This window comes from Girardinichthys multiradiatus, chromosome 21 (genome assembly GCF_021462225.1).
Source record: "Girardinichthys multiradiatus isolate DD_20200921_A chromosome 21, DD_fGirMul_XY1, whole genome shotgun sequence".
Classification (NCBI taxonomy): domain Eukaryota; kingdom Metazoa; phylum Chordata; class Actinopteri; order Cyprinodontiformes; family Goodeidae; genus Girardinichthys; species Girardinichthys multiradiatus.
The window spans coordinates 38,751,360-38,764,083 of record NC_061813.1 but is presented as its reverse complement, the minus strand read 5'-3'; the positions used below and the strand labels follow the sequence as shown (position 1 = coordinate 38,764,083).

General features: G+C 42.3%; 1 protein-coding gene across 1 annotated transcript in view; it reads right to left on the bottom strand.

Annotated features, from left to right (window-relative positions):
• LOC124857898 overlaps positions 1–12,724 on the bottom strand; it is a 31,590-nt gene that overhangs the window by 15,821 nt on the left and 3,045 nt on the right. The window contains exons 3-9 of the mRNA XM_047349457.1: positions 8,473–8,790; positions 7,810–8,076; positions 6,475–6,765; positions 6,279–6,377; positions 6,154–6,190; positions 624–911; positions 11–175 (exon numbers count right to left, since the gene is read on the bottom strand). Coding sequence (XP_047205413.1) covers positions 11–175; positions 624–911; positions 6,154–6,190; positions 6,279–6,377; positions 6,475–6,765; positions 7,810–8,076; positions 8,473–8,790 — 1,465 coding nt within the window. The remainder of the gene's footprint in view (positions 1–10; positions 176–623; positions 912–6,153; positions 6,191–6,278; positions 6,378–6,474; positions 6,766–7,809; positions 8,077–8,472; positions 8,791–12,724) is intronic.

The following is a 12,724-nucleotide window of genomic DNA, read 5'->3' as shown; positions in this document are numbered from 1 at the left end:
CGTGGCTTACGAGTTTTCGGTCCTGCCATTCGGCCTTTCTTTAGCCCGTCGGATTTTCACAAGGTGCATGAAGGCGGTCTGTGCCCTTTCAGGATTAAAGATCCTGCCATATTTGGACGACTGGCTCATCTGTGCCCCCTCCTCCGGCGGGACGGATCGGGCGACGTCAAAGGTCCTGGGCCACATCAGAGCACCGGGGATAGCAGTGAACTATCAGAAGAGTTCTCTCATCCCGGCCCAGCAGATGGTCTTTATCGGCATGGCCTTGGATTCAGTGGCCATGCTGGCTCAGCCGACCTCGGACAGGGTGGACAGAATTCAGTCCCTGCTCCAGTCTTTTCGAGCAGAGGTGGCACCCCCAGTCAAAATGTGGCTGAGACTGTTGGGGATGCTGGTGGCGGCCTCGGCTCTGACTCCTCTGGGGTTGCTTTATCTACGGCCCTTGCAGAGGTGGTTCAACAGCCTCCACATGGACCCCAGGTTGCACTGGCAGGTCAAGGTGCGGGTTACACCCGGCTGCGCAGTGCTCCTTCGTTGCTGGCGGGACAGGGCATATCTGCAGCGTGGGGTCCCCCTTGGTACGGTCCCCGCAAGACAGGAGGTGGTGACTACAGACGCATCACCTCTCGGATGGGGAGCAGTGTGGCAGTGCAGGTGCGTCCAGTGGCTGTGGGGGCCTCAGGAGGGAAGTCTGCACATCAAGGTCCTGGAGCTCTAGACGATTTATTTGGGGTCTAAGGCACTTCTCGCCCTTTCTCGAGGGCAAGCACGTGCTCGTCAGGACGGACAGCACCTCGGCAGTGTTCCATGTCAACCACCAGGATGGGACCAGATCACTGCAGTGTCTGAGGGAGGCCCGGAGGGTGCGGACCTGGGCATACCCTCGCTTCGCCTCCATCAGGGCAATGCACCTACCGGGGACGAGGAACTCTGTGGCCGACTACCTGTCCCAACGCATGGCCAGCCGGCCTGCTGTATGCCTTTCCCCTGTTTCCGTTGCTTCTGCCCACTCCCCACCGAGTGAGGTCGTCGAGCCTGAAGGTTCTGTTGGTGGCCCTCGAGTGTTGCCAGGTCAACTTGACATGGAGTCTGCATCCAGATAAGTGATGAAATTGTTATTTGTGAATTGTCACGTAGGCCGGCTTGATGTTTTCCAGATGTTGGGCTGGAGTGGATTCCCGGAGGTCCAACTGAGATCAATGTTGTGGGTGCCAAGATGTATTACGTAAATGAATGATTTCAATTGGTCAAGAGGACCCAAATACACACCAATGCTTTGTATCTGTATAAAAAGCCGACCTTCAAGGACTGAAGGAGGGAGACTTCTGGAATTTTTGTGAAGATGTTTTTGTGCGGTTTGAATAAAAGTTTCCCCCGTGGGGACTGCTTGAGAGAGATATTTCTGAGTACTGTGTTAACTATTTAGCTCAGTGATAAGACCGCCATCTCCTACAAAAGCTGCTCCAACTTTATTTAATATATTTTTGGAAGCATCTGTATAAATTTGAACATAACCAAAATACTTATAGATATAATCCTGTACTATATGTGAATTTTAAATAAATTCCTTGTCCTCATTTCTTCTTTTCATCAAAGTACAATCTACCATAACCTCTGGAATAATCCAAGGTTGTATCACTGATAATTAAACTGTTTGACTTATATTAACTTGATCTATTTTGAATTCCGGGATGAAGATCAGCTCCTCCAAGTCCGAGGCCATGGTACTCGACCGGAAAAGGGTGGCTTGTCCTCTTCAGGTTGGAGGGGAGTTCCTGCCTCAAGTGGAGGAGTTTAAGTATCTCAGGGTCTTGTTCACGAGTGAGGGACGAATGGAGCGGGAGATCGACAGACGGATCGGTGCGGCTGCCGCAGTAATGGGGGCGCTGTTCCGGTCCGTTGTGGTGAAGAGAGAGCTGAGCCGAAAAGCGAAGCTCTCGATTTACCGGTCGGTCTACGTTCCTACCCTCACCTATGGCCATGAACTTTGGGTCATGACCGAAAGACCGAGATCCCGGATACAAGCAGCTGAAATGAGCTTCCTCCGTAGGGTGGCACTCAGAGATAGGGTGAGGAGCTCGGCCATCCGGGAGGAGCTCGGAGTAGAGCCACTGCTCCTCCACATTGAGAGGAGCTAGTTGAGGTGGCTCGGGCATCTATACCGGATGCCTCCTGGACACCTTCCTCAGGAGGTGTTCCAGGCACGTCCCACCGGGAGGAGGCGCAGTGGACGGCCCAGGACACGCTGGAGGGACTATCTCTCTCGGCTGGCCTGGGAACGCCTTGGGCTCCCCCCGGAGGAGCTGGAGGAGGTGTCTGGAGAGAGGGACGTCTGGGCGTCTCTGCTGAGTGTGCTGCCCCCACGACCCGGTCCCGGATGAAGTGGAAGACGAGTACGAGTATTTTGAATTCTGTTTTCTTATTCACAAACCAACCAAAACGTCTGATATTTTTTATCTCCTTCTTCCAGCAAGGTTTTATTTTTTTTGGGTTGGATGATTCTGTCTATGACCTTTTAAATTAGCCCAATAATTTAATGTTAATTGCTCCCTCCTAATTTTAAGCTGTATTTCTCCCATTTCTACCAATAACGATGCTGTTGGAGTAGTTTTAATTGCTCCTGTACATAATCTCAATGCTCACTATTGAATACGATCTAATGTTTGTAAATTTGTGTCTGCTGCTGAATTATAAACAATGCTTCCATAATCTAGTACTGATCTAATTAATTCTGTATATATGACCTTAAGTGCTATCCTATCTGCCCCCCAATCACTACCAGTTAAACACCTCATAATATTTAATACCCTCTTGCATTTGTCTAAAACTTTCTGAATGTGCACATTTTATCTAATTCTTTCATCAAACCAAATCCCTAGAAATTTAAATTGTTTCACTTTTTCTATTTCTTGGTTATATAACTTTAATTTAATATCACCAATTTTTTTATCCCTGTAAAGAACATTGTTTTAGTCTTGTCTACTGAAAATTTTAATCCCCATTTATACAACCAGTTTAACTTTAAAAATAGCTTGAAGGGTAGATTTGGTCCTGGGATCACGGTGGGAACCAACAGACATTCCCAGCAGATCAATGCGTCGTTCCTCTGCTTTCAGCACCAGCCTGGAATGTGAGCAGCTCTGGTTCCTGCTGCCTTCAGAACCTAGAGAGGAGATAGCAGCACCAGAGAACTTCTCCACAGACGGGGAACGTTGAGCTCAGATTATTAGACTGTTGGATAGAGTTTGGATTATTTCTTTTAAAGTTTTTCCAATTTTTTCCAGATTTATTTTTGAAAGCATTTTACAGACCGAATATTTAAATGAATCTTTACTATATTGTTTGTAATTTTGTTCACTTGTTATTCATGGTTATTTATTGTTGTTTCTATTGTTTATTTATCCTTCCTAATATTACCTTACGAGAGGTACGCTTTTAATCTGTCCTGGAGCTGAAACTATTTAATTTCTCTCTAGGAGGATAATAAAGTTAATCTTATCTCTATTTTAATAACTGTATGATTGTTCTAGAAGTTTATGTGCTCATTTTCTCAACTGTTTAGGGGTGGATTCCTGCAGCATGAACCGGTTTCATTAATTCCCTGTTGTTCATTGTAGGAGAATATCTCTTCTTTCTGTCTTCTTAAGACACTCATAGGCTCACTAAAAGGCCTCCTCAATACTCTTTAATAGAAAATGTTTCTTAGAATGACATCACTAGGAGCTACTTTTAGTCGACTCTTTGTGAATGCAGGCCCTGGTGTAGAACCTTAAATTAAAGCCCTCTAAAATCTAACTTTTCCATGTTTTTTCCAACAAAACTTTGTTTCCAGTGACTACTCTCACTTCAGGGTGACAGAGGAACATTTCCAAAAGTCACTCACTAGATTTCACTGAATTTAGGTTTCAGAGCTCATCATAGCACAGAAACAGCTCTGCTGAAAGTCACTAATGATATTCTTATGGCCTCAGATAATGGACTTGTGTCTGTTCTGGTTCTGTTAGATCTCAGTGCTGCATTTAATACAGTCGATCATAATATTCTCTTAAAAAGGCTGGAATATGCTGTAGGTATCAGGGGAACAGCGCTAGGCTGGTTTAAATCTTATTTGTCTGACAGATTCGTTTGGTCATGTAAATGATAAATCATCTTTAAACTCTAGGGTTAATTGTGGAGTACCACAGGGTTCAGTACTTGGGCCAATTCTCTTCACTATATATATGCTCTCAATAGGTAAAATTAACAGGCAGGATGGGATACATTTTCACCGTTACGCTGATGATACTCAGCTTTACTTATCCATGAATCCTGATGAGCCCAACCAGTTAGATAGACTACAGGCATGAAGACATAAAAAACCCCAATTTCTTTACATTTTCGGCCTCTAAATTTAGACAAGACAGAAGTTGTCATCTTGGACCGGAGTTTTTGAAAAATAAACTTTTTAGTGAATCAATAAATCTGGATGGCATTAAGTTGGCCTTAAGTAATAAGGTTAAAAACCTGGTGTTGTTTTTGACCAGGACATTTAAATCCAATATTAAACAGGTTTCTATGATTTCCTTCTGCAGGGAGAGGGCCACACCCAGTGGTCAGGTCCGAGGCAGGCCTCGCAGATGGCATCCAGGTTATAACCCATGATGCACCCTGTCTGACATGCTGGGTAAAGTTGGATGTTGCTGCTGCTCACCATTCTTCTTGCTCTTAAGATATTTCTTAGCTGAAGCTGAAAAAAAGGGAGGCGATTACCCGACCTGAGGGCAATTTATACAGACTTGGGTAAAGCCCACCCAGTCCCTTCTGTTGGGAGCACGCCATTAGCAAAGTGGATCCAGTGACTCAGCCTCAACTCCAACCAACCAGACATGGAAGTGGTGATGTTCTACTTTAGTAAAAAAAGTGAAAGATGAGTGTCGTTACTTCATTATTCAGATAGTGGGTTGCAGCAGAAAAGTACACATTTATTGTTCTCACGTGGCATCACACGTGATTATTTGAACAAACCAAGAACGTTTAGCTAACACGAGGATAATCACGTTGGTGTAAACTCCATTCATACAATCATTACCACATTCTCAACATGTAAACAGATCACTGATCGTTTCTAGATGTCCTACAAAAATACCATTTGCTGGGATTCACCAAAGGTTTTATCAGCTGAAAACTGAAATACACCTTCCTGACTAGGAGCCTACATCACTGAAAACAGTTGTCCACCTTATTCTTGTACAACATATTGTGTTGCTAGATAGACCACATGAATGGATCACATGAAACTGCTCCCAATGTAATAAATTAAACGCTAAAGTTATGCATGAAATTACTCCACTCTGAAGGATTGACATTTACAGTGATTTTCATCAAGAAGTAGGTAGGAAACAAGACAGTTATCTTTCAAAAAACATTTATAAGGAGTAAAAAAACCACTTTTATTTACATTGTATTAGAATGGCATGCAGAAAATTATTTATAGCCGTCTCTATAATCAATGGAAAAGGTTTTACTGATGTTAAAGCACAGAAACCTAAGTGCTGAGTATCTTTCTGCATGTTTCCACTGCTGTTTTGACATTTTTCTCTGGTGAAGATAACAGAGTCATTGGAGCTGGTAGTCCTGCTTGCCATCATCATCATCTCCAACACAGTCTCTGTTCTAACATCAGGTTTCTTATGTCATTCTACACTGTCAGAATTTGCATCCCCTATCTACTAAGACTTTGATTAGTTACTGCTCTTTATCTGTGTCGTTTTAAATCTGTCTGCCCCCATCTTGCAGAGTCATTTCCCATCAGACTCCATCAGGCTGATCCTGGCAGAATTTGTATCCACGTCCAAATAATGGACAACAGTATCCCACATACTTTTTATTAGTTTTAATGTACTCCTCATCATGACTTTCTACTTTCACATACATACATGTACACACATAATATCCATCCATACATACATACATCTACATACGTACATACCTACACGCACACAAAATATAGAGAAATAAATAAATAAATATATATATATAAATATATATATATATATATATAGACATCTGCCCTCCTCTGTTTCAGGTATGAAATCTTCCGGACCTGGATGGAGCAGCCCACCTGTTTCCAGCTGAGGACCACAGCCTCAGACCCACAGGGGCTGACCACACATTCACTGCATCGCCTCCTGATAGCTGATGTCCTGTAGAGCTGACAAATATCCGCATCATAAAAACCATGAATGCCAACGGCTGATTAAAAAAATGACCTTTAATTGATGAGGGAAAAGTGTTTTTACCTTTTTTCTTTTTACAACAGATGTACAGAACAGCAACTATTGCTGCGACTGCTGCTCCTCCAACACAGATGAGGACACCTGGGATGTGTTTTGTGCCTCCTGAGTAAAAACAGATAAACTGATCTGTCACTGGATGGAAAAGCCTCACCTGTTCCTGACCTGAAAGTGGACGGGTTAGCAATGGATTCAGTCTCACCTTGATCCTCCTCTATCTTTAGGAAGGTGCTGGTTATGTAGGTTTCTTCCTCATTGCTGAGCTCACAGGTGTAAATTCCCTCCTGTTGTGGAGATAAACCCTGAAGACTCAGTCTGCCGGACTCTGATATGTCCTTCACATGATGTTTCCACTCCTCTGACACCATGTCTCTGTTCTGACTGGTCTGGTTCACAATTATCTGATTGTGGTTAAATTTCCAGAGAAGATTTGTTACAGAAATGTTAGAGTCAGAGCAGGAGAGGGACGTCTGTCCGCTGGAACTGATCACACCTGAAATTAGATCACAGGATACAGGTGAAAAAGGCACTTTTTTTGTTCTCACAGCAAATATTTAACAGAAATAATCTAAAGACAAGTTAAACAATCAAACATCCCAATCATACTCTTCTAGGCTTATGTATTTTTATTAAAGGTTTTGGTACCAGTGTGTGTGTGTAGGTAATAATACTCCGACATGTTTCACTCTCACCTGTCTATGAACAAACACAGCCAGTTAACCTCCAACCTAACCTCTATTTTGGTAGTTGCTATTGTATTACTTGGTAAACAAAGATGAAGCCAAATAGAAAAATTATATGTGAAAAACTAAGTACACCCATGCTGCTTCTAATGGATGTAAAAGGAAAGCTACCATCCAGGTGTGGCCACCTCTATACGAGTTCTGTTGGGTCAGCACACCAGGATGGCAAGACATCAGCAATGATCTTACAGAACCAGCTGTTTCTGGCTGGAGGCCACAGATTACTGGTTCAAACTCATGACCAGGAGATATTCTTAGATGCTCTCACTCTGGAAACTGCTGTGTTTGACTGATGAAAATCAGTTTGATCTCGTCCTCCCAGCTCAAATGTTCCACTCACATGACTGAAGCTGCCCAAAACAAACAAAATAACCAACAACCAGCATAAAAACTGCTTATGGGCAGCAACTGTGAGACCTGGGAATCTGTCAATGGTTGCTGAGTTAGTGAAAATGTGGAAAAGATGGAAAAATAATGTTCTGGTCTTCCTGCAGGTAACAGGAAAGATTACTGGCATGTTCCTTAGTTTTTAATTATTCATTAAATATTACACATATAGAATAAACCTGCTAATTATTAGAAATACAATCTTATGATTTTATTACCCCATATTTAAATGAGCATTTAGGTGCAGGGTTAATATAACCTCGATTAAAGTTGGGCGTAACTAAAGTACTTTCAGCAGTAATGAACTGTGTTTTTACAGTTTAAACATGAGAAACTGCCTTAGTGGTACTGTTTGTTTCAGACAGAAACCTGATCATTTCGGGTCACAGAACAAACATTCAACTCACTTAGCTGCCTCAGAGTAGCTCTCCTGTTGTTCCTCCGAGTGCTGATGGTGCAGCTGTAGATCAGACCAGGATCATCATCTGAAACCATCAGAGAGCTGCTGATGCTGTAAAGCTTCTCTACAGTCCTCTGGACTGTGGTTCTGTTCTGCAGGGTGGTGTTGGATGGAGGGATGGTGGACCAGGTGAGTTCAGGTTCAGGGTAGATCCCCTCTGAGCTGCAGATGATTCTGTTTCCCACCTGAGAGATGCTGACTTTAGAGACTGGGGCTGTGAAAGAGACATTTGCAGTTAATTAAATTAATATTTATGGCAGTTAGAGACACAATTTTACACTCTTTGTGTTTGAAAGAACTCACATGCAGACAGGCTGGCAGGAAGGAAGGTTGTAGATCTATCCAATCTATTAAATGACAGCTAACCTTCAATAAAAGTTATCTGATGAAAGAAGGAGCTACAAGCAAAGACATCATAAAGAAGCTGCAGGAAGGACAATAAGAACAAGGCATAAAGATCAGAGAAACCTGAGCAGAAACACCTGATAATGAAACAGAAAACAGAGAATCCTGATGAAACCTGACCTACAGTCATAATAAAACACCACAGCAGACAGCATTGAAAGACAGGAGAAGCAACTGCTGTACATCCTGTAAGCGTTTCTTTTACCGTCCACTCCGAGTAGAATAAAGGTCTCCTTGTTCCCACTGACGGCGCTGCAGTGACATTTATATCTGCTCTGATCCTCAACTGTCACTCCTGTCAGCAGCAGTGAGGCGTTTCCTCTGGAGATCAGATCTTTAAACAGTGACGTTCTGCCTCTGAAGTTCTGGTTCTGGTTTCCCAGCTGATCACTATTATCGTAGTATGAGTGGACCAGAGGTCGTCCTGCTGCCAGCTGAAACCAGTGGATGAACACATCAGAGCCACCTTGGAAGCTGCATGGTAAAATGCAGCTCTTCATGAAAATGCAGAAGGTCTCAGTATCTGTAGGGGGATGAGGTGCATATACCATAAATATCTCACAGAATAATCAACTCTTTTACTGTTTTGTTTTTTAATTGGAGTGTATTTTTTAAAAAGCCCAAACAAGTCCCACACTATCCATAAAGATGTTAAAATGATGAGGAGCATTGAGCTCGAGCAGAGCTGGACTGGGACAAAAAGCTGTACTGATGGAAAGACGACGAAACCTATGAATTTTTGTTGGTGTATATGTACTTGTCTAATAAACTTACACCATCCTGTCATCCTATAAAGGACAGAAACCAAAAGGCTGCTTGGTCTCGTTAACCCCTTAACAATGTACATACAACATATAAGGATCCTGAAACTTGGACAGAGAGGAACTTGATCACTGATGAATATTAAAATGTTTAAATGACAGATTATGGTTGAGTGATATTTTCACAGACTATGTACTCATCAAATCAATAAAATGTCACCTAAAACCAAACCTCCACAGTAGCAACACTCAGAATATTTAGTCAAACATGGAAACCTTCAAGAAGTATCAGTTTAACAATAATCAGTAAAATAATGGCCAAATTACTGTTCAGTAAAAACAAACATGAACCAGGTGAAAAAAATAATGTAACAAATGCGATCTTTTTATCTTTACTGTTTCAGGTAAAAGTAGGGACTCATGTCATATCATAGTTACAACCTCAAGGCTGAGAAATTAGCGAAGGGCCTCAGGAACATTTCACTAAAACGTCTTTTAAATTGAACAGTAACATGCCCACATTGAAAAAAAATAAAGGTAATTAATGTCCAGAAGAGTTCGCTGACAATGTTAGAAAAGATAAAAAATAAATAGATAAACTGACAACTTGTCTAGAATAAAGAGGATATTTATGCATAAAAGACAAATACGTTAAATTAGTTTCTTTAAACTTCATGCAACCTTTATGTTAATGAGCAGCATCACATCACATCAATCGGAAGGTTGTGGGTTCGATTCCAGCTTCCTCCTGCTGTATGTCGATGTGCCCCTGGGCAAGGCACTTAACCTCAAGTTGCCTACCGATCTGCGTATCGGTGTATGAATGTGTGAGCGTTAGTGAGTGCAATTGGGTGAATGTGGCTCTAGTGTAAAGCGATTTGAGCGGTCTGTATGACTGGAAAGGCGCTATATAAATACAGTCCATTTACCATTTATCTCCTGGCAAATCCTAATTAGATTCAATTTAATAATAATAATAGCCTTATCATTTGGTTTTACGTGAACCTTTTTGCTGTGTTGAGCTGGTGAGGTGTTTCTGAGTAAAAAAGTACAGCATAGTCAGGGGCGCTGCCAGGGACCTTGGGCCCCATGAAAAGAAAATCTCACCGGCAGAAAATTTACATTGTTTTACATAAAACTATACATTTTAATGATATTTTTGGTTATCATTCTGGACCTGGCTCTGTAGTGCACATGACATACAAAAATAATACAGTATTTCCCATATTGTAATACCATTTGTAATAGCGTCATAATCATTATTTCAGGTGGCCTCTCATTATTTTGTTTTACTTAAAGGTGTGATTTCACAAAAAATATCAAAGGGAATTGTAATTTTACTAACAATACTCCACTACTTTCTATCACCCTCTTGTAGCCCCACATGCAGGTCTAATTTATCTCCAAAACTGTAGACTCGCATTAGATTTGTGGTGAAAAAATACATATATGAGGCAATGTGGTTTTTTTGGTCATACCAAAATTGGTGTATTTCGCAAAACTCCAATGGAAAAACTTTTTCCTACTAGCGAAAAAGACGAAGAAGACAGCAGCAAAGAAAACTCTGGATTTATACATTTCACTGTTTTAGTTAACAGTGCAGGCAAACATTTAGCTGCTCTGTTAAAACAAGGATCCAAACAGACACGTCAAGAGCAGCAGCCGTCTGTCACCTCCACCCCTGCAGCTGTCAGCTACACCCCTGCAGCTCTCATCCTCCTGCTTTGCAGCAGGAACAGACAACATCTCTAGAGTCTGCAGACTGAGTGACTGCTTTCAATCCAACCAGAGAAATGGTTACATTTGCTGGAAATCAGAAGCTTCAATAGCTACAACCACTCATCCTAGCGCAAAAACTTTTTATCAAAAACGGGAGTTTTTTCGAAAATGCCGTATTTCCATTAAGTGATTTTTTTTTCTTTTCATAATTACAATTTGCGCAATTTGATGGTCAGTAGAAACACATCTTGTGAAAAGTTGTCTGCGGCTTCTGACGGAGCAGGTGGTGGCCTGAACCATTTTACGTAAATAGAGAGGGGGGGTTGGCATTTCAAAACGTTTCCAAAACAAATGAATATGAGTGGTTATAAGCTTATTACAGGGTTTAAAAGTGTGTCATGTTATTTTGTCAGTATTATAATAGGGCCCCTGTCAGTCATGGGCCCCTTGAATCCTTCTCCTTATTCTCAGCCCAGCTCAAAATCACCATCGGCCCACCGGGCAAGTACCCGGTATGCCAGTCCAGCCCTGAGCTCCAGTTATTCTAGCAGAAAGGCCTCATGAGTAAATGGCAGCTCCAAACAGAGAGTCTCTGTTGCCTTTGACACATCAGGAAGTATGTTGAAACGGTTTTGCAAAATGGCAAACCACAGCATCACTAACAATAGATTACACATTCCCTGCTGATCTGTGTTCTGTTATTTTTATTAAACTCTGTCTGGTGATCATGGTAAGCAGAACTTTCAGACATGTCATTAGTGTTTATACAGGTCCTTCTCAAAATATTAGCATATTGTGATAAAGTTCATTATTTTCCATAATGTCATGATGAAAATTTAACATTCATATATTTTAGATTCATTGCACACTAACTGAAATAATTCAGGTCTTTTATTGTCTTAATACGGATGATTTTGGCATACAGCTCATGAAAACCCAAAATTCCTATCTCACAAAATTAGCATATTTCATCCGACCAATAAAAGAAAAGTGTTTTTAATACAAAAAACATCAACCTTCAAATAATCATGTACAGTTATGCACTCAATACTTGGTCGGGAATCCTTTTGCAGAAATGACTGCTTCAATGCGGCGTGGCATGGAGGCAATCAGCCTGTGGCACTGCTGAGGTCTTATGGAGGCCCAGGATGCTTCGATAGCGGCCTTTAGCTCATCCAGAGTGTTGGGTCTTGAGTCTCTCAACGTTCTCTTCACAATATCCCACAGATTCTCTATGGGGTTCAGGTCAGGAGAGTTGGCAGGCCAATTGAGCACAGTGATACCATGGTCAGTAAACCATTTACCAGTGGTTTTGGCACTGTGAGCAGGTGCCAGGTCGTGCTGAAAAATGAAATCTTCATCTCCATAAAGCTTTTCAGCAGATGGAAGCATGAAGTGCTCCAAAATCTCCTGATAGCTAGCTGCATTGACCCTGCCCTTGATAAAACTCAGTGGACCAACACCAGCAGCTGACACGGCACCCCAGACAATCACTGACTGTGGGTACTTGACACTGGACTTCTGGCATTTTGGCATTTCCTTCTCCCCAGTCTTCCTCCAGACTCTGGCACCTTGATTTCCGAATGACATGCAGAATTTGCTTTCATCCGAAAAAAGTACTTTGGACCACTGAGCAACAGTCCAGTGCTGCTTCTCTGTAGCCCAGGTCAGGCGATTCTGTCGCTGTTTCTGGTTCAAAAGTGGCTTGACCTGGGGAATGCGGCACCTGTAGCCCATTTCCTGCACACGCCTGTGCACGGTGGCTCTGGATGTTTCTACTCCAGACTCAGTCCACTGCTTCCGCAGGTCCCCCAAGGTCTGGAATCGGCCCTTCTCCACAATCTTCCTCAGGGTCCGGTCACCTCTTCTCGTTGTGCAGCGTTTTCTGCCACACTTTTTCCTTCCCACAGACTTCCCACTGAGGTGCCTTGATACAGCACTCTGGGAACAGCCTATTCGTTCAGAAATGTCTTTCTG